The 23861-nt window shown below is 35.0% G+C and overlaps 1 protein-coding gene across 1 annotated transcript; it reads left to right on the top strand.

The window, feature by feature from the left end:
- Positions 1 to 545: 545 nt before the first annotated feature.
- Positions 546 to 23526, top strand: LOC128553971 (mucin-like protein; the record flags this gene model as incomplete). The annotated part of the gene is made up of 17 exons (XM_053535166.1): positions 546 to 740; positions 4312 to 4620; positions 5662 to 5842; positions 6116 to 6375; positions 8278 to 8482; positions 9685 to 9927; positions 12948 to 13079; positions 14056 to 14253; positions 14566 to 14817; positions 15067 to 15298; positions 17979 to 18151; positions 18866 to 19027; positions 19422 to 19541; positions 20576 to 20701; positions 21994 to 22122; positions 22805 to 22921; positions 23440 to 23526. Coding segments are annotated over exons 1-17 (3121 nt in total), but the record flags the coding sequence as incomplete, so codon positions are not given.
- Between the last annotated feature and the right edge of the window lie 335 nt (positions 23527 to 23861).

Below are 23861 nucleotides of genomic sequence, written 5' to 3'. Positions count from 1 at the left end.
TTCAGGACCACCAAATCACTTAGAAAGAAGTATCTCTCAGTATTGTCAAACAAATATACAGTATATCTTTTTATTTTAGTTATAATAAAAAATATTCTACATCTTAGTTAGGCGTTATATATAACCATCACTTATAGAACTTAAGCTTTGATTTTCATTACTATGTATATTATCTATGTGATCGCTATATATTTTCCATGCCGAACAAAGCTCTATAACGCATACTGTGATTGGCTCTGTATCCATTGTCTTCTTTGTCATGATTGGTTAGATTTTTTGGTGTTCTTTTCAAAGGTAGGTCAATCCCATATTTTCCTATAAATACCGCATTCCGCACATATTTTTATCATTTATCAAAATGGCAGGCTCAGTCGAAAACATGCAGATTGTTGAAGAGAAGCTAAAGGAAATACATAGTCTTGAGACGAGATGTCTACAGATCTATACTGAGGTCTATGCTCAGATAGAGACAGAATTATAGAGGTTCCATCACAGAAGAGAGGGCACTACATCGATGATAAATACTGCACGGGAGTACAGAGAAAATGCAGAAAGGGACAGGGAAAATGCAGAAAGGGACAGGCAAAGAAGAAGACATCTGCGGCAAATCAGACTGCAACCGTACTATGGTATTGTCATTCGATTGCAGCAAGTCACTGCAGCAACAGAACGTCAAGGCGGAAATGCGGCAACCTCCATGGACACACCACAAACAGATAGCACCACTAACTAAGTCTTTGGTGTTGCGTTTTTGAAAAAGAAATATGAAAAAACAACAACAAAAAAACAAATTAAAAACAGAAAAAACAAAAAAGTTCCTTTTTAGGACCACCGAATATCTTAGAAAGAAGTATCTCTCAGTATTGTCAAACAAATATACATAAATAAGACAGATTGTTAAAAATATTTTTTATTTGACTAATATATAACATAACTTTTCATTTTTTTCATGTCAAAATACATGTTACTGTTAATTAATGTCTACCAGTTCCTGTTATCATGATGGTCTAGTAACATAGATAGTACATTTACGTAAATATGTTCAGGTCCTTCAGGCTCCGTATTGATGTTACACGGGTAATAGGAATTTGGTTCCAAACTGCGTTCACACCACTCAAGTTTAATGTCAGAATGATATTTACTCATGTATTTTCGAAGCATGTACATCCATGTAGGGAAACTCATATCCAACTCTATTCTTATTTTTGTTGTGTCCTTGTACTCGACGTAGAGACACTTCTTTGCTTGCAGAAAATCGCACAATGTACATTCTATATCTACCAAAAAATTCTCGCCCGGCAAATTGACCACATGTCCATATACGAATCACCAGTGTGGACGATGGAAAAGTCTACTTTTAAATCCGTCCTGTTTCTTATATAGCTTGTGAATAATTCTACAAAAGTGTATGGCGAAAAACCAAGATGTACTTTACTCTTATGCGCTTCAAACATCCATACTTTGTGATGGACTGGACACACTTCCTTGAGTTCAGCAGCGAAGGAATCCACCATATTCTCGAAATGGTGCACTCCACTTATTTCATTTGTGAAAGAATTCACCATATTCTCATATACTACTGAGCTATTTTCCGTGTTAATGGTTAGAATTCTGAAGTAAGAATGATGATTTTTGCTAGTGAAAAACGTTCTTATGTACTACTCACTGCTGAAAAAATGGACAATAAAACTTCTCACCCCACTGGGAGGTCCCCATATCGCCTCCCCCCCCTTACTACTCATGCGCAAAAACTACCTCACAGGATCAGTGGCATAATAATATGACAAAAGAGAAATACCCAGAGGTATCTAGCATATGTCAATACCCTTTAATAACTTTCGTCAAGAAAAAGACAAAGTGATTGCTATTGACGAAACAAAATGTTATTATGATAGAGCATATGTTAAGTTTGTAGAATTTTGCACTATGTAGACTTGCGACGTTGTTTGGAGAACACTCTCCTTATTAAATAATAGTTTTGTCAAGTTTAGGAATAATGTTTTTCGACAGGTTAATGGTATGACCATGGCATCGGATCGAGCGCGCAACCAGCCGCAGACATTTTTATGTTACTATGAAAAATATTATATGTTAAGCTAATTAACAGATATGCAAACAGATGTCATTAGCTCACGTAGTGCTATATTGACGGCATAATAAATATGGATATTCTATATTTCTTTCTTGTTGTTGCTATTCTATACCCTAGTGAGCTTCTTTCAAATAAGACTAACAATACCTTTATCACTCCGTTTTTAATATACCCATGAAACAGGACATATTATAGGAATCCCTGCCGCGGGCGGTGGACGGTTGGTGTCTACCAAAGTTGTCTGATTTCTAACTTGAGCAGTTCTAATTATCACTGTTTATGGACATAATGATTTGGCCAAGTTCAATCAGCAGCTCGATTTTATAGTCACTCTAGTAACTCTGGAGCTATGGCATTTGGAATGCTCATGTTTGCAAACACTGAAAATATACGATTACTTAATTTAGAAGGTCTCATCCAATTTTGACTATAGCTTATGGAAATGACGGACAAGTCAGCTGGACTCTAAAAGTCTTTCCAGTTTGTATGGCCTTTTAAATTATTTACAATTGTCAAATTGACTATGTCCGCTTTCTAACATGCACACTTGTTGTCAAATGTTCTCCAAACTTGGTTACGATGTTTATAGGCATAATGTATCACTTAAGTTCAATAACCAGCCAGATTTCCACAGTAATTTTTATGTTATTGCTAATGAATTAAAACTAAGAAAATAAACACTGTCTACTTAATAGCACAAACAGTTCTTATCACCGAGCTTAGTAAGAATGTAAATTGGCATATCATCTTTGGCAAGTTCGCTTACCAACAAGTCTCTGTCATTCTTCAGTAATGGCCCTTAAATCAGATGAAATTGAGTAGATCGACAACTATTCTACTCAATGAAGAAGTCAAAAAGTTGCTGTGACGTGTGTATTTTGTGACATTTTGCATGGTCATGTTCTCCCACATTGAAGGTGATGTACCCCGTGGCACGCATTACGGGATTTATGTTTCAGAACTGAAAAGATTGTCAAGGCCTGTAGTCATGTTAAGAGTTTAAAATTAGAAATATTACCATTACTCACCAAATTCAAAAGTGAATTAAATATTTTATCTTTGATTAGAAATTCACAATCTGATATTTAGGACATAGTGTTTTACAAACATTGTAAAACTTTGCCATTTTCAGCATATATTTAAATTATCAAACGTTTCTCTGCAAGAGACAAAAAACGTATTGTTATTAGGTAAATATTTCAAATGTTCATATGGCATTGTTTTAATAACATTTCATGAAACAAATGATCAACTTTAAACCATTGATAACGTGAACCAAGATGTACATATATAATGATAATTATGACATGTTCTTGATCATCCAAACTATTGAAATTCAACTGTGTTTGATTTTATTTTCTATATACATAAAATAATGACATGATCGCACATCCACTGCTCATAACTGATTTTGCACATGAAAACGTTATCTTGTATAATTGATGCATTGTGCAATTTGTATGAATTGATGGTGACTTCCTAATATAGGCTTCATGTATACAGTGTGACATCCGAGACGTTGTAGTGTTAAAAATCAATTGATTATGGGACACTGGGAATCCATCCGCATTCAGGCAGTCTCTGAATGGCATGCTTTATTTTCCAATGTTGTACTTATATTTCTGCACTGAGCCGGTAGAATGTCCGATCCGGAGAGTTTTATTTTAGGATGTCCAAACATCTCACAATATGAAAAGCTATCAAATGAACTAATGCTTAACTTCACACTTCGGTGAATGTATGAAGCACTAAAATTTTTCATAAAAACGTATGAATGTAGACAGATCGCAAATTCTACCATTCTTGCATGGTCATTATTCATATACAATCTATTATCAACATTGGCATATTAGTGTTCGTGTGGTTACTGTTAAATGTTATCATGTTATTCGTGTAATGGATTCATCTGGCAGAAATAAATTGTATTAGTAATGTCTTGTGATATATGTATATGGTATGGGTTAAAGGGTGTGGCTTTGCTCGAGTAAACTAGTATAAACTCTAAAGTGATGATTTGGCCATGAGCAGTTTCAATGCGATACCCTGCTGTGTTATTTTTATTTCTTCTTTGTTAGTAATAGTACTGCATTAGTTTTGGTTAATGTATACATGTACTCGGCCGCTGCGTACCCCTACTTCAGTGTGGACTGCTGTACGCGTATGTGTGGTTGCATGCTTTGAATATGGATTTTCCTGTTGAACATTTGTTCTTTTTTCAGATATGTGAAAACGGTATTGTTACATTCAAAACGAAGTACAAGAAAAACTCAGTACCATCAACCGATGACGAAAAAGAAAAGTTTAACAAGAGAGATATTGTGGCTCCGTACTTTTCGAACATTGATGCAAGGACATTGGGAAAGATTTATTTCCGAGTATATACAGGTGCTGAGGTATCCAATGACAACGACGTGAACGCAGCAATCACTTCTATTCTGAAAGACGCTGGATACAGTACAATGGACGTGTTCTTCCTTCTAGTAGTCACGTGGAAGGATGTTGTAGAATACAAGAAAAATGATGCCGATGTAAGAATATTGTTGTCTCACCTATGTGACAAAGCTAGAATCATATGGTTGAGAAAGAGTATTCTGAATAAAAAACTGTGTTTTATAATTTAATTCCATAGCACTTATCGCCCGCCGGTTACAGACTTCTTTACTTCTATACTATAGCTGATCATAATTCGTGTCCAGGGCATAACTTCATAACCATTAAAGCTATTGACTTTAAAATTGTCCGTAGGTTTAAGGACAAGGTCACAAACAGAGCTCAAAGGTCAAATCTGTCCGTATATTTAGTGACTTCTAAAGCATAACTTACTAACAATTCAAACTGTTGATTTTAAACTTGGAAAGTAGGTAGGTGGTGATGAGGCGATGTGCGGAGTGCATGTACCAATATAGTAGGTTAAAGGTCAGGGTCACAGCAAGGTTATATCCGCCCATCTTATTTCGTGTCCAGAACATAACTCAATGCGAAGTGCATGTACCATTAGAGTAGGTTATAGGTCAGGGTCACAGCAAGGTTATATCTGCCCATCTTATTTCGTGTCCAGACATAACTCAAATAATATTAAAGAAATTAACATGAAACTTGGAATATACACACACATAGGACACACACACACACACACACACGCGCGCGCACACACACACACACACTGCTTCCCTCCCCTTTCACGCACACCTACCAACAACAGAAGAAGAAAAATCTTTGCATTTCGCTTTTTTAAAGTTTGCTTCCTCCTCTGATATACCCATTGGGCGAATATTGCGCCGCTTGGCATAGATCATATTTCATATTGAAAAACATTAGATAAACATGCTAGCCTGCGAAGCTGATTATGTAGGTGTGTGAGACATAAAGCTATGTTTTGGGGCAGCAAACACCGACGAAACAAAATGATTTATGCACGATTACTTTAAATGCGTTTAAAGCAAAGCAGTTTATCAATTGCATTAATTCAATACAATGCGAGTTAATGCAGGAAATATATACGTATTCTGTTAACTTTTAACTCACTATAATTATATCAGTCTATTAAAAAATATGTGTTTTGTTTGCAGACTTCTACATTCCAACTAGCCCTTGTCTCTGATGGAAAAGATACAACACATGCTTTCTTCGCTTATCTTGACGACCAAATGAAGTTTCCAACCTATGAAAATCTAATAGGTTTTGCTTTTACAAATCAGCAAAACTTGGCTTTAGAAGTAGCCAACCCTGTAACTTACTATACAAATTTAGGTAAGTTACCAACCTCAGCATAGACTGACAGGTAGAATATAAGACAGATTTGAAATATACTGAACTTAATAATTGGAATCTGAATATGAAGTCATGTAACATGAAGGGTTCAATAAATAATAATCATTTTGTTACGTGTATTTAAAATAGTGTGACTTTTCAATGTTACTTACTAGTTGATAATGAGAAATAAATTTTAAATTATTGTCGCTGCATCTGTGAAAAGTCAAGATTCTTACTTGTCTTTGCAACTAACTCCTGTTGTTTAATTAGGACGTAGTGGATTCGCAATGTTTCCATTGAACAGTGGTTCGGACACATCATTTTCGAACTGCTACGTATGCAAACAATGGACAGCACAACAGGCAAATACATTCGGAGATTTACAATCAAGTTGGAATGAGATGCCAGTATGTCCATGTGATAAAAACACGATACCTACAGCGGGATATTTCCGAAAAATTAACTCATTGGCAAACAATGTAGAAACTTATATCATAAAAACAAGCACAAAATACAACTTACAGGGATCGGTAAGCTACTTATTTATATTATTGATCCCTGCCGTTTTTGTGATTTACAAAAATCTTCTGGTTTTCCCTGATTTTAGCTCTTCGCGTTTCGGGGCAAAGGCACTAGGACAAAACATTTAACAAAACTTTATGAGCAAACATAAAATATATTCTATCAACAAACTTTTGTATGTAAAACTTTGTGTCGTCGCCCTCTATACATCCTGACGGCGTCTTCGCCCCGAGCAAATAAAGGCTCAAAGAAACGACAACCAAGTAGTTTGTCATTCTTTCATGTCTCCATGTTTTCGGCCCGAACTCAGGTGGACACGACAGATTTACATTTTGTAGTGCTTTCTTGTATCCCGTGAGAAGGCACTAAGATGCAAAAAAAAAAAAAAAAATATCGGCAGTTTGCCGTCAGTTAGTGTTTGCGTGTCCTATTCGAATGCATGACAAATAAATTAGCAATCTTTTGTCCTTCTGTATCTTCTGGCCGACGACCCGAAAAAAGACTGCAGATATTAGCCACCGTGAATATATATGTATTGTATATTCATTATTGGTTACACATTCAACTAAAAATCTGACCAAAGAAGTTGTAAAAATGGTATAGAGCCACAAAATAGGCTAAGTAAACATGTCTTAACACCCCTAGACTAGACTTTATCGTGTGACCTTACAAATTATCAAGCATTGATGGTCGATTCTGTCTGGGATAGGGGAGGGTCGGGGATTAGGAGTTTTGGGATTATTTTTTATTTTGTAACTGACAGTTCCAATTTGTCCAAGGCTGTGTCTCACTTTTTCCCTTTATTTGTTCGTTTTGTTCTCCTGTGTTTGCTGTGTGTGCGTGCGTGTGTGTGTTCGTATGCGTGTGTGTGTCATGGGCGGTGCACCCCAGTGTTGATTTATATTACTTGTTTGTTTGTTTATCTGTGTATGTTTGTTGTGTACGTGTGTTTGTCTTTTGTACGTGTGTGTCTTTGCTGATGTGGTTTACGTTGTAGGGTTACTGCGTTTAAGGAACGTGGATTTTCCTTTTGAATATTCTTCCTTGCTCCACATTCCTCTAACACCCGACCACCCTTTTACTACTCTTTAACCCGTCCCCCCCCCCCCCCCCCCCCCCCCCCCCCCCCACACACACACACGTTTTTCTGTATTTTGCATATATTATGTACTTGTTGGATTTTTGAAGCAACAGGAGAGGCCGAACGACTTATAAAAATGGAAATATATGCATTCTGGAAATATGTGATTGATTTCTGAAAGCACCAACAATGGGACTTTCATAACAGTAAACTCAAATTTTCACTTTTTTTCCTCTTTTGACATATGTTGTTTCGAATTCATTTTTTTTTTACATGACATATGCTTGTTTATCCTCTTGGTGGTGGTAGTTTTCTGAAAAGGCATAAATTATAAGGGTGAAGTGTAAATTTTACAATAAACTCGGTAGATGAAAAATAGGACACCCGTCTCCGAGTGGTCAGTTTCACCAACTTTGACTCACTTGCCCCTCACAAATGCGGATGCGAAACCTCGTTCGGGGGTAAGAGTCTTCTTGTAAGGATTCTATATGGCTGGCTTACGGAAGGTCGGTGGTTCTATCAAGATACCTTTCCATGCATGCCTGCAACAATATCTGGAAGGGCACCTGGAGTCATCAAAACATGGAAAACGTCGCCGTTCTATATTAAATTATTGAAGAAAAGGAAGTTATTTTAACTGATATACTTCTTCCTACTGTTTAACTTAGATTGACTGAGTTTGTGAAAAGGCATTTAATGCTGAACATAACTAGTGCTTTCTTTTCTGTATCCGCAACAAAGTGATATGAATTATCAAACAGTCATAGATGAACTTTTGATTTTTGGATCTTTTTGTGTAATGATATTGAATTTATCGTATCGTTTTCAGATGTGCACTTATGAAGACAGCTCATACATAACAACCGTTCCAAATGTTGGTTTCAAGACACAATACAACAAATTGTCAGGGACTGCCTTTTTTGACGCCGAAATTCAAATGAAGAAAAAATGTTGCAATGCTGGCCTGTGCGATGATTTCTACGCTGTCCGACCAAAAAATGTTAACTGTACATCAACAGTTGGTGTACTAATTGGTAAAACTAATGTATTACTTCATGCGATAGATAACAAAATATCAGATCGTTTGAAAAAAAAATAAGACTAAGATTTACAGAACATAGATATGAAGCTAAAAGTCTTTAAAATGCAAAAAAAAAGTGATACAGTGTAATGGCACCCTTATATTCTAACCGGCTGCATTACGTAAACTGTAACAATGATAAAATTAATATTCGTTCAAAACGACCCAAATTTCTCTGGCTTGTTTCTACAATTATGAACTTGCTAACTTGCAGTACTAATGTAATGTAGATTATACCGAATCTTTTGTAATTGCCTTTTCAATATCAGATAAATGGCGAAGACGGCGAACTTTGCTGAAATTGAACAGCGATGTAATGATTTATGACATGATTTAAATCGTAACAATTATAAATTAAATATCTCCCTGCATCATATAAAGTCATAAGCATTCCCTTTCATTCAGTAAAATGATTAAGATCGACGGTCTTTATTTACATTTTCTCGTGACCGTTGTACGCACAAATGGCAGTCCATTACCAAAATCTAAGAACGTGAAGAACTCTTATGAGGGTTTCTAAATCATGGTATCCTATCTATTTTTATCCGCTTCAGTCAGTGCGGTCGAAATATTTTATATCGAAACAATTCTTTTCATTAGTTTATGGACCTAAGTGTTACCGTTTGTTATGAGCTTGCTAGATATTTGTCTATGTGCCTGCAAATCGTTTTTATGGTTGACCTGTATCGGTTAGCGGCATGCATTAAAAATGAAAATGCTAAAGAGCAAGCAGCTCTCTAATGTCTACTATAGTTACAGAACACATTTTAAGTACAGTAATATTAATGAGAAAATGACCAAAGAATATCTAAATTTGTTTATTTTCCATTATAAGAGAAGATTTTTAAGGGTGTTTTGTTCACCTTCTGTGGATCTGAAGATTTGTACAAATCAAGTTTATAGAAATAATGAATATTATATAATACTGATTCTGCCATTTTTCAATTGGTCAAAGTTTTATATTTCTTGATAACGCCCAATATACTGCTTGATCGGATATTCGTAAGGCAAATGCATAAAATGCAGAAAAGTGTTGTTTTTAATTCAGATCGACTGAACAATGATACTTTTAAATGACATATGTTCATATGTACATGAATGCATTGTGTGAAAAGGACTGAAATGTGCTTTGTCATATCTGCAATTTTCAAATAGGTGGTGGTACCGGTGACCCACATATTACTACCCCAGATGGGAAGTCTTTCACATTCAATGGAGAGGGTGAATACACAATGATATCTGTTCAAAAAGAGGGAGTAGACTTTGTTTTGCAAGGACGGACTGCACCATATCTTGACGATGATGGTAAATCAGTCGGGGCAACTGTTTTTACTGCTTTCGCTGCTAAGGACAATGTCGATGACTCCCGATGCTTCATAGAACTCGACAGAATGACTGGTAGCATATCTATTCATTTTTAAATTTTTTTTCTAAGATATGCAAATTTTCTCATCAGCGTGTTTTTGATTTTGATTAGTAATTTAGTATACACCAAAGAATATTTGCTAAAAAGACGAGGGTGTTCGAAAACTTTTGCAAATGATACGTGTTTTCCGAGATATTAATTAAAAGTTGATATTTTTTTTTCTAATTACCTTCGAAATATTCCCTTTTAGCCAGAACATATCCATCTTTCAATCAAATGTTTGAAACAATTTTCATACTCATCTTTTGGTACACCTAAAAGAAACTGGTGAACTGCAATCCCCAATGCACTTCTGGACCTTTATCTCCTACCACATAGGTGTTTGTTTTTTTTTTTCAAATTCGGAAAGAGGAAAAATCGCACGGGGCCACGTCTGGGCTGTAGGGAGGGTGCGACAAAACATTGTCCTTTTCAGACTTCAAAAACTGTACTACAGTGGAAGATGTGTGGGCTGGAGCATTGTCATGTAACAAATGGGCATGCTGGAGACCAGTTTTTGTATGTGTTTTTCTAATTATTTCGCATGTTTTTTCAGAACCAATTTCTTATAGAAACCAGACACATCCCATCCTTTTGGAACAGCAATTTGTATGATTGGCCCCCAATGTTTGAAGAAAATGGCGTATAACACCTTCTGTACTGTCAATGTTCGTTTAGCAATACTTGGCCTTTCGGCATGTTTCAGAGCCTACACCTTTTTCTGATATTTTGGGTGCTTCTTCAGCAGTTGCTTTGCCATTTGCACCCTCGTACGTTACTGCTCATTGGTGAGCAAATGGGGGATCCAGCGGTTACCTTAAGAATTTTCTTCAGAATGAAGTGGACAGATGCTAAACAGAAGTTTGTCATTTGTGCTAGCCGTCTGACAGTGAAACGCGCATCTTTCTCAATGAGGGACTTGATCTTATTAATGTTAGATTTGGTATCTGCTGACCTGGGTCTTCCTGAATAAGGGACATCTTTAACTGATTCCTGACCGGAACTGAATTTTGTAAACCAACTATAAACTGTGGAAAATGACATTTGTTTATCCCAACACATATCTCATCATGTATGATTTTGACACTCAACCCCAACTTACAGCGGGCTTTTATATAACACCTGATTTCAGCAACATTTTCTATTCGTTTTCTAACCATTTTCAACGTAGTGTCTATGAATACACCTGAACGAAATCGCAAACGAACCAGTTTGTGGATTTCAATTATATTTATACACAGTGTACAGTGATGAGCAGTCATCCGTTTCGTATTGGTTTTATAAAGGTACGTCTCGTGATATTCAAGTAAACAGTGCGTTTGCAAAGGTTTTCGAACACTCCTGGTATATATATACATAGGCCGATTTGTTTCACATTTGTAGCGTACTGGCAACCGGCTTGGTATTCGTTTAGCTTTCCGCCACTGCCCGGGTCTCGTATGAAAATGAGCTTAAGCTAACCGTAACTATATTACCATTTCTGTGTGCAATGCTGTATGGCAGCTGTGTTCTATGAATGTAGCTTTTCCTGTTTGAATTTGTATTCTAAAGTGAGTAATAGGGGTATTTTGTTCTCTGTTACTTACTTTCAATTTCCTTAATATGAATATTCTAATCCTTTTTTGATAACGAGCTGTTTTGTCTTCAGTTCTGTTTCATCGAGCCCGTAAGATCGTTTATTTACTTGGTCGGCTTCCTTCAAAGGCAGCGGGTTTATACGTACACTCGTTTGTTTTTTTTTTGTTTGTTGTTTTTTGTTATAATTACTATGCGGGGATTACTTTTATTTACACTGCTCTCTTATTATAAAACAAGCTATGGATAGTAACCATGAACATGTTAGGAATAAAGAGTAAAGATTTATGCACAACTAACCGGTTAAATCTCAAAAGTGGTACTCTATGCGTCTTGTTCTCGTCAGTATGTTTAGTGCGATGACTAATAAAGTAAAAGACTCCTTAATGTTTTTTTTTCTAAATCCTAATGAACGGAAGGAGGGAGTCGAATTTTGTCTTTCAGCTCGCTCAGTAGTGCCCTTAGATTAACCCTAATTAAATGTTTTATTTTTATATAATATAGTATTTTGCCAGTAATGCTATAGCCTTTCTCGGCGGGGATTTATTTTATGTACACTGTCTTGTCTAACCTTTTTGAGATATGCCCACGTTTTTAACTTGATTTTGTCCGTTTCTTATTTATTTTTATATATTGTCTGTTTGCTGTTAGTGATTCTTTCCCCATCCCCATCGCCCTCTTTCATGTACGCCCCCCCCCCCACACCTCCTTTGGCAATGAGTGAGGTAAGTTGCGTTTTTGTAGCGTGGTTTTCCCTGTTGAATATTCATCCTTGCTTTTTTCTACTTTTCCCAACACCATTTTGCAAATCCTTACCCATTTTTGTATTTGGCATTTAAATTAAAATGCGTTTGTTTCCTTTTTAAAGCAACCAATCTGCTATACTTTTTCACAATAATGTCTTTTTGTTGCGGGTCTGTTTACGATACATGGTCCTCTGACTGTGTTTTGTGTGGTCCATGTTTCCTGGAAATATACCCTTACCTTTCATTAAGTATGCCTTATATGTTTTTTTTATGAATAATGTTCTCGCCTGCTTTTGGGTTACGGATTGAGGGGGCTTCTTTCATTGAACCCAGTTATATCTTCAGGATATTTATATTTTTGTCACAAGACTCCTGATATAAATCGCTTTGTACTACTGACTGATCTATACTAGTAGTTTAACAGTATGTTTTGCTGCTAGGTTGAGGTCAAATTGAAGAAAATGATTATCAAAAACTAATCTAATGTCAGGTAATGAAACACTTGCTAAAAAGCTTGTAGGTCAATAGTCCTTCTGATCTTGGCATTAGTTTAATTGATCGGCAAACCATGCAGAAAGTGTATATTGTAATCACCATATTGAATGCTTGCATATATAAGAGGTTTTGCCAGTGTACTTCTGCGGAGAACATTTGATAAACTAATTAATGATCGTGTTATATGATATTTACAGGAATGAAGATTAAAGTTAATGGAGTATCTTATAATTCCGAATTTGCTTCTAAAGACACCTTTACAGATACACAGGGGGCGGTGTTTTTGGAAAAACAAAATAACACCATAACACTATCCTTTGCAAACTCAGGTTAGTCGTGTGTATCATTATGTGTGTAAAACTAAAATGTTTTTGATAATTTAACAGTATTTTTTCTCGCCCAAAGCTAGGACTCACGATTATGGTTAGTTATACCTATCATATAGGTACTAAATAGATTATTAACAAGCAGAACTACTGGTCTATTCAGTTAATTTCGGAAAGAAAAAAGATCCTTATTTTTCACAGTTTACGTTGCATTTTCATGTTTATGTATGGCAGTTGCTGTTTTTATTTCATGGTGGAATTCTTCTTGGAGATTTGTTTGCATTTTAGAATTATAAAGACACCTTGTCATCCATGTTGTCATCCGCATTTTCCAGCCATCTGTTTCGATTAGGTTCCATAGTGTTGCCATGTCAGACACAAAATCTCTCTCAGAGGATACATTACCTGTACATTACATGTTGTTTTGCTGTTATATTTTAAAGGTGTTTTCTGGATAAAATAATAGTAAACAAAAAATGAAATTGGCCTTGCTATGTGCGACTGCTCACATAAAATTAATTATTTCATATAAATCATGTACATGTAGCAAACTCATATTTAGAATTTGTGAACACCCGATCAACATTTTATGGAGCAGACAGTACTACAAGTGGAGAAATGACATGTCCTTGCTTCTTGACAAACAAAAACATCTGTGTGGCCTCTCATTCTCTTCTTTAGATCATTCCATGTATAGTTGTTATAGTCCTGACCATTTGGTAAAATATGTTGTTGCCAATATCAAAATATTCAAACTGCTAAATATGATTTAAAAAGTGTTTCTGTTGAATTATAAGAATTTCCCTCTATATATTCTGCATTTTATGGATAATATGCATTTTCAAAGTAACGTTTGTCATAAATTTGTCATTAAATATGTATGGGATTTACAAATGTTATGCATGCAGTAACCTAAGAACAAAATTCAATCCTAAAATATAAATTTTCAGTTCCTGGTCTAATTGCACCTTCTTTACAGGGATTAGTTTCAGTGTTACTGTGAAACTACAAAAGCTACTTACAATTGCTGTGAGTGTTCCTGAATTATACAAAGGTGTATCTAAAGGTCTTCTTGGAAATACAAATGCTGATCCATTTGATGATTTCATATATCCGAATGGCACTATTCTTTCAACCAATGCAACTGAAAGAGAGCTGTTTAATTACGGACAGTCATGTAAGTTTACCTTAACAAAAGCAGTTTGATTTTTTAAACTGAAAATTAAAAGTTCTATTTTCAGATTTATATGTATATTAAATTTTCAATTTAGGTCATAATATTATAGCGACATTTTACTTTTTGATGGTTTAGGAAGACAACGGGGAGCCTTCCGGCATTTTGTCAAGCATGGGCGGGCACTGGAGTAGAACCACTGGTCTTCCACTACCCAACTGGTTTCACGTCGGTGAGAAGCAATTCAATTCGAAGTCAATGACCTTAATAACCCGACTATGAAAGCTCCTTTCCATTTTTTTATCTTTATTTCAGGGATAATTTCAAGTAGCGATGACTCAGTTTTTGAGTATCCTCCAGGAGGAAGTTACCTGAATTACCAAAATCTTAACCCCGTTGTAAATTTTCTCGACGAAGCAAACCAGACTCTTGTTGAAAAAGCTGAGGTGTTTTGTGGTGAAGAAAATATTCCTTGTATATTTGATAAAGTGTTCACCGGAAGTAATGAAATAGCAGAAGACACAAAAACGGTATCTGATGAGCAAGAAGAGACAAGACTAATTCTTGGTAAGATACAGGTTTATACAAATATATTTGACATCAACTAGGTAATTAGTTGTAACTGTTAGCAGAATATTTCTTATTTTTTTATTTTATGTTTTTGTTACATGTTTTAGATAAATGTTTGAAACATGCAATAAAATCAAACATCCTTTGAAATGACTATGAAAATTATTCCGAGTAATATCTTCAATACATCATGAAAGCTACCTGCAACGGCTTAAAGTTTGGTAAGAACTGTTTAATCATTTTCAGAAAACGTGGCTCCTACTTTGACGCTTGATGTGACAAGTTTAAATCAAGAGACTGGTAAGCTACATGTAGAAAAAAACAGCGAAACAACAGTTGTTGTCACTGGAGATGATGATGGAACGATTTCGTTTACTATCATGAGTGGTGGGGAGGTTGCAACACTATCGCAAGGGAGCGGTGATAATACAAGGGATCTAAAGATTCTTTTTACAAGCAATACACCGCAAACGATAAGGTTAAAGTCACATTAAAATTTTTAATCTAACATTTAAAAGACAATACCGAAATATTTTGGTTGACAAGGTCTAAGCATGACACTAACACTACTTTATGCAGATGTGTTGGTCCGTCGCCGTTTTCGAAGAAAAAAAAAGGGGGCATAGAAATAGGCTGCGTTCTTCTGTCCGTCCTTCTTTCCATCCTTCCGTCACACTTCATGTCAGGTCCATAACTCTGCCATTCATGAAGGAATTTTGAATTACTTGGCACAAATGTTCCCCATAATGAGACAACGTCAAGCGCAGACCCAGATCCCTAACTTTAAGGTCAAGATCACACTTAGAGGTCAAAGGTTAACAGGGTCTGTTTCGTTTCCGGTCCATAACTCTGCCATTCATGAAGGAATTTTAAATAACTTGGCACAAATGATTTCCATAATAAAACGACATGTCATGCGCAAGACCCAGACCCCTAGCTCCGAGGTCAAGGTCACACTTGGAGGTCAAATGTTAACAGGTTCTGTTTCTTGTCCGGACCATAACTCTGTTATTAAAGGATTTTAGAATTACTTGGCACTAATGTTCCTTATAATGAGTTGATATGTCATGCGCAAAACCCAGAGCCTTAACACCAAGGTCAAGGTCAGCTTAGAGGTCAAAGGTTAACAGGGTCTGTTTCTTGTCCGATCCACAACTCTGCCATTTACTCAGGGATTTTACATTACTTGGCACAACATTTCACCATAATGAGATGATGTGTCATGTGCTAGACACAGACTCCTAGCTCCACGGTCAAGGTCACAGTTGGTGGTCACAGGTTTAGAGCAGTTTCATGTCCAGTCCGTAGCTCTACCATTCATCAATGGATTTAAAAATCACTTGGCACAAATGTTCCCTATACTGAAATGATGTGTCATGTGCAGTTCCAGGCCCGTCTCAACAGTCAAGGTCACAGTTAGAGGTTAAAGCTAATGGGTAATTGTTTTTATGGTCTGGTCAGTTAATTTACTTTGCGTAGATGGACCTTCAAGTAACTTGACACACAGTCACCATAACAAATTGATTTGTTTGTTGTAAGACTCAAACATCTAACTCAAGGTTAAGGTCACCTTTGGAAATGTTTATGCATGGGTTGTTGTTATATTCAAATAACTTAGCATAAATATTCACCACCACAAGACATTGTGTCATTTGCAAAGGGCAAGGTCACAGGCACCCAAGTTAACTTACTTCTTCTGTTTGATCATGAAATTACTTTCCTTTTATATGATAAAGTACAATACATGTATATCAGTTTTCCCGACTAATTTAAAAATGAAATTATGTTTAAAGTAACATAATTGGCATTAATAGATGTAAAAAGCTATTCACTATTGTATGCAAACCCAGGCACAAGTAATAACTTTATGGTATGTATAGATAAAAACAGCATAACTATGGTCGCAAAACATAAGGTTGGTATGTAGTGCAGCTTTGCATTTACCAACGCTAGAATTAACTTTTTCTGGTGAGTAATTTAAAAAGAAAACAAGTTGAATTAGTAAATCTAAATGTCATGCATTTCATTTGTTTATTCATAACCTCCCTTTATTATGATAAACTATATCATTATATTCTTAATATGTTTTCCTTAATAATTCAAAAATAAAATCACATGAAATCATTAAAATACAGATATAAGCCTTTGAAAGTATTCACCAATTATAGATTTCAAAACCGCATAACGTCTTCATAAATTATACGATAAACAATTATGATTTATAAACATTGTTAGTATGTTGCCCATTGTTTGATGTTTTACTGGCATGCAAGATGTTTTGTGAAAAATGCCCCAAGGCGGGGGTCGTTGGTAAATCTTTTACAAATTCTTGTTAAATTACTTACTCTAATTGCAAATATTATAGTTCCACTTCATGGTAGAACTTAATTAAATAAAAATAGCTAAGTAAACCAACACTTACATATGTCCATTTCTATGTTCAAAGACTAACAATTTTTGAAATATACTATTAAACTCACATTATGATAAGCAATTGTTTTTGTACTTAAGTGAACTATATCAAAGTATGTCTGACACATACATTATGACATGTAATTGACTTGTATTTATGTATTTCCTACTACATTAAATTCTGCCTGCATCAGTTTCCACCAGTGTTTCAGTAACTGCATTACCTCTGATCTCACATATATTACAACCATTAAATAATGTTATTCTTTACAAGAAAACACCGTCTGCTAAGTCACTGATATTTCATTCTTGGATTGCATTTTAGTAATACTCCATATTGGGATTTATGCACTTTGTTTTATCTAACTCCGTCCGTCTGTCACCAAACTTGTCCGGCTTATTTCTCTATACTTCTGGTGGAATGTCAACTAAATAATGTTGGAATAGTTGGTACGAAGTATGTCTTTAACGTCAGTATGAACGTTTTCCGATAGAATAATTGATTCATGAACGCCATTTTGGATACAAGATTGTCCGTACGTTTACTCAACTACTTCAAATGGGATTTGAATAGTATTCATCAAAAATAACATATCCTTTATTCTAAAAAGTTTATATTCTATGTCTACTACAATGTTGTTTCTTTATTGATTTGAATAAAATCTACAATATTGGCATTTTGGACAGGACATTAATTTATATTTCATGTAATAAATCTGGTATAATAATAATAAATATACCTATAGTTTGACCGTCATTGACTATCTGGGAGTTCAGTCACCTTTATTGGTCCTCGATGTAGTTCTATGCACTGGCTGCAACGGAAATGGACAATGTGATTACACTACAAGTCGAACTGTAGACCAGGATACTGAGGGTTTCAGTTTAGCACAATGTATTTGTGATGAATATCATGAGGGTACGTGTATCCCTTAATTGTTTTTATAAATAATTGATGAATATTTGCCTTTCTTATTCAGAACATTAGTACAAATGTACCTTTGACAGTGTACACGTTTAGTATTCAAGAGATGGAATTTAATATACGGATTTGGATATGTAAAGCTCATTATTCAATACCGTATCTTTCAATTTAGAAAATGTAAGGTAATAAACAGTACCCTTTAAATCGACTGTTGATTACTATGTTAAATTATCTTAAGTTAAATAACACTAGCCATATATGACTGTTTATAAATGCTAGCATAAATGCTGTATATATTTGAACATAGATTTAGGAACGGACTTGTGTGCCAAGTTAACCAAAGTCTAGTCAATAAAATCTGTAAAATGATCCTATTGAAGCAAAGAATGCAACCAAGCAGAATAATAGCAGACTCGGTTTGATTGAATCTGTTCATGAGAGGTAATGAAATGTGCAAACACCTATCACGCCCCCTAGCGACGGTTTAAGCGGAACTCTTTTACACATGTATTGAATAGACTCCGTGATCGCAAAGGATCAGAAAATATAACAACACTGAATTAATTAATTATGTCAAGTTTCTATAACTGGGTGTCTTAGTCATTATTCCGAGCAAAATGTAAGATTAAAAGTCCCCAGATATTTGTTTCAGGTTAACGCAATTGAAAAACTGTTTATCCATTTCTAGTATTAATTTTGAATTTTAAGGTGATGAGTGTGAAGACGATCTGAATGGTTGCTCGGGAGATCCATGTTCCCTAGGTCGTGACTGTACAGATAACGATGTAAACACGCACACAGTATCAGGGAAAGCTTTTACCTGCGCTGATTGTCCAGCTGGCTATACAACTGAGGATGACGATTGCATAGGTATTGTGAAGCTATGAATTGTATTGACATAATAACGTTTTAAATGTACACATGTATGTTATGGGTATTACGAAATCAAACTTGAGGACAAATGTATAAATCTACATAAAAATGCTTTCGAAGCATAGAATGTAAGCAAACAAAATAATAGCTTTATTCTAAACAACTATGCACTTAGTGAAAAGGACAAAAAGACGATACAAATTATGTTACTTTTTTACTATTTTATGTCCAAGGCAACTAGAATTCAGACACACTATACATTAAACATATTTCACTTTACACGAAGACCAAAATGATAGTGCAGAATCATACAATACCATAGGGACGTTTTCGAGTAAATGTATTATCATTACTTTATTTTTTTAAATGAACACTACTTGTTTTATTTTAGATGTTAATGAATGTGCTCTTTCAACAAAGATGTGTAGCGATATTTGTAATAACACAATTGGAAGTTATATTTGTAAATGCAACGATGGTCGCCGTGCAAGCAATGCAACACATTGCATAGGTAAACACAGTTTACACTTAATATCTTACGGTTGCTTGATTTCGTAGTGTTGTATGTATGATATTTCGAGAACATTCAAATTTAATTTACACGAGTAGATAAGCGAACAACAGGTAAAAAAGTTTTCCATAGTTTATTGAAGTATATTGATAGTTTTATTTTATTTTCTTTCTTAAAGATTAAATTCTTTTTGTGTTTGTTTAGACGGAGGTAAACTGCTTTAATTACAAAGCTTTAAAGACTCTATAGTTTTCACTCTGTTTTATTAACATGGGACTTTCCCGTGCAATTGATATGCTTCTGCATTTATATTTAAATTGTTTTGAATACTTTTCATTCATACTATATACTTTCATATTTACCGGTTAACTATAGACATATGCTATGAATCATAAATGTGTTTCGATTTTTAGCGGGACATGACGGTGACGTTTAACAACGTTACCTCAGTTCCGGCTTTGTATTTGATTTCTTGTTGTATTGAGAGAACGCCATGATGTAGAGAATTACTCGTGATTTGTCATTTTGATAAAGGCTTTAAGGCCGAAACGTTAAAAAAACAGAGTGAAAACTATAGAGTCTTTGAACATTCGATACCCCTTAGGGTAAAAACAGTGTTACAAAGTTTTATATTTAACGACCGTTAATAACGTATATCTCCGTTGTGTATTGGTCAAGACCACGGTAAAATGTTTATTGCCGTGGCGACCCGGGTTAGTCTCCCGACTCGGGCATTGTATTTTGTTCTTGATTTGGCATGTTTTAAACAGCTAAGAAACAAAACCTCATGTTCTAATGTTCAAAATATGACCAAACTTCAGTTTTAAATAAAAATCATCTTAGCCTAAATCTGGAGGTCAGTGCCTTTAAACATGCCGAGTATTGTTGTATGTGTAGTAAACTTTATGTTATTAATTTATACATACCTAAGCTAATATGTTTTCATGAATCTGGACACAGAATAAATGTTTATTATCTTATACTTGTATAAATACGATCGTATGATTTTCTTTTCTTTTCTTATTACATTAAAGATATCAATGAATGTGACGAAGCCACCAGTAACTGTCAGCAAGTTTGTGAAAACACAGATCCAGGGTTCACATGCAGTTGTCTTGACGGATATAATTATGATTCCGAATCAAACACATGCACGTTGTGTAAGTCCTTCAATTCATTGACATGACAAACTGCACTTTTCATTTTATAAAATTTTGTTGTTTTTTTTTGTTTTTTTTTGGAGGGGGCAGGGGAGGGCAGGGGTAATAGGTTTAGACCCTTAAATGTCGCTGAATTTGTTTATTAAAAATAATCAAAATAAAACATGAAGAAAACAGATTGAAACAAGCTTGTCTTGCATCTCTTGATAAACGGATAGATTAAAGGGATGTTTTTCTGTTACATTCGTCGTGAGTCTTGTTTCATGGTAGCTAAATAAAGATAGTAATTACAAAGTAGATTATAAGATTCTTTCACTGGTTGTAGGTGCAGATGGGGTTTTCCGGCCTCGAGGGTAACTGTTTTGGCGGTTCCGAGGCTCCAGCCGAGTTACCGCCTAAACAGTTACCCGAGAGCCGGATATTCCCATCTACACCTATAACCAGTGACAGAATCTTTTTCTTGCATACCGATATCAAGAAATAATAATAGAAATAAAATCAAACGAACGGCTTTCTTTTTAGAACTATTTCTTATAGCAGCGTATTTACACAATACGCGGGAAAGCAACGTCCGTAAACACGAAAGACGTCATGACGTTTCAAAGACAAATAACACTGTTTAGTTCCGGTTTTGTTTTATCAGTTGCAGCATTACGTTATTATTTAAAAAAAAAATAACGTGTTTTGAATCGAGAAATATACTGTCAGAAACAAAGAGGAACTGTCAAGGTATTGGATTTTTATTTCGTTTTTTTTTTTAAATGAAATACAAATAACTACATATATCTTCTATATATATGTAGTTCGTAATACGTCATTTAAAGCACGAGAGCCATCTAACACCCCAGGGTGTAAGATGGGTTCTTCCAGCACCGGTAAAAATACCGGAAATCTCCGTCTGGTATGCAAGAATAATTATGCTCGAGATTAAATAATCATCTCATTTAAACATACGAACCTGAAAATATTTCCCGCCAGCTAGACATTTTTTTCAATTCAAATGCAGAATCAATTTATATGTACAATCAATATAAATAACTGATGGATTGTTAGTAGTAAGTTTTGTTTGTTGTTTATCAGTCTCTCAAATAAGTGCAGGCGTTATGTAGACATCATTTTGTTCAGGTGAGAGAAAAGCCTGTCTATTAGATAATACTAATCATTTTAAAAGTACATAACACCTGACTTAAACATGTACAGAGCATTGTCAAATGTGATATGTATTAGTGTAAAATATATTATTAGGACAAATAAATCTATATTCCGAAGTATTCTTTCATAAAATTATCCAGCTGACGAATCGCGATGTAGCAGCTCGGGATGTTCAACTGAAAATGGTGGGTGTACTGTAGAAAATGAAGAAACAAAGTGCTTTTGTAATAAAGGCTACAAACTTGGAGAAGACGGAAAAACGTGTGAAGGTATTTAATTTTCGACAAATGCTTAACATAATCACTCTGCCTTAATTCTAACGTTTGAAACCCGGTTTTGAAATAAAAGCGTTTGTAAGAAATCGACAATTATTTTCTGTCTCACGTCTTACTGTGCTTTCTTACAGTGATTTACATTAAGAAAATATATAACGTACTTTAGATCATTGATAACAGTGGCGAAAGCAAAGCTAGCATTTGCTTATATATAATCTATTTGATTTTTTACTAATGAATGAAGACGCCATGTGCAACCCGGTAATTATTTTTAGGCATTGGTAAGGGTACATCTGCGTAGAACTATCAAACCTTTTTGCAAGCTAGCTGGATGACTTCCTAAATCAAATAATATAGTTCTACATCCCAAGCATTGTTTCATACCCAGAATGACAAATGAATCGAACTCTGGGACAAACAGAGATCTCAACACTTTACCTGGAAATAACGATCTTAACGTAGGAAGGACTTTCATGGCACAGTGCTAATAATGAAAGAAATAGATGGATAGAATGTGATTGATATGTGAATCATATGTGGTCTGTGTTAGGTCTATTCGCTGTTTGGGCATGATTCAACTCTTTACTAAGCCCTTAAAAGTTTGCACATTCTACATTTACATTTTATTACGTGCATCTGACACACGTATAATTCAGTTATACTCTTCTCATTAAAGATATAAACGAATGCGACCAAAACATTTGTTCAGGCACATGTTCAAATACAGATGGGTCCTACACATGTGGCTGTTATACTGGATATATTTTGAACAGTGACAGAACTACGTGTTCAGGTCAGTGAATATACATCAAATTCTTATAAAAGTGCACTTCACATGCTTTACGTTCTTAAGTATTACAAAAATGATCAACAGTTTGGCAATAAATTCAATACTAAGAACTAGACCAGGAAGTATGTTTCTGTAACATATCCTCTAAAAGGTCTTGATTTGCGAAAGGCAGTGTGGCAAGTTTTCTTTTTAACTTCATGCATGTTTTGGAAGTTGTAAAACTGCACATATGTGCTGTTCACACAACCGGGTCAACCACATTTATCGGGTGACTGTAAATATTGACTTATTCTCGTTTAAAATGTCTTGTTAATGAAAACAAATTTCATGTCTCTGGTTTCTAAGAATAATTCAGTAGTTATTACTTTCTTACAATTCGAATTTTCAGAAACGCGATTTCTATGTGCATGTATGTAATTTTTCAAAAACTGTTAAATAGACGTGTGTTTGTATGTCAGGAAAACAACGGGGACTTAGTTGTATTTGAAAGCTGGTGTTTATTTTTGTCTTTGTTATTTAAGCATGTCCTTCCGGTAGCTGGGGAGATAACTGTGGTCAAGAGTGTTCATGTAGCAGTCTCGGATCATCAGGATGTGACAATGTTAAAGGTTGGAAAAGCAATTATTACACATATAATCATTGCATATTCCAGTTTTTCATCACACATTGCGACCAATTTGCTAAATTTGAAGGTTTTTGGTATATGAATTAACTTAGACTTTATAGCTACAACACTAAATTTATCTACATACTTATTCGAATACTGTATAATATTATACGTCATAATTATGTATTCTTGTAGGAATAATACACGTTTTTTTTGTGTGTATTAACGTCTGCAGAAGCCCATGGGATATGTTTGTGACCTCGACCTTCGGTCTCGGTCACAAACAATCCCCAGGGCTTCTGCAGACGTTAATACACAAAACAAACGTGTATTGTC

This window comes from Mercenaria mercenaria, unplaced genomic scaffold, assembly GCF_021730395.1.
Source record: "Mercenaria mercenaria strain notata unplaced genomic scaffold, MADL_Memer_1 contig_4556, whole genome shotgun sequence".
In the NCBI taxonomy this organism is placed as follows: domain Eukaryota; kingdom Metazoa; phylum Mollusca; class Bivalvia; order Venerida; family Veneridae; genus Mercenaria; species Mercenaria mercenaria.
The sequence above is the reverse complement of the archived record's forward strand: the minus strand, read 5'-3'. Positions and strand labels throughout refer to the sequence as shown.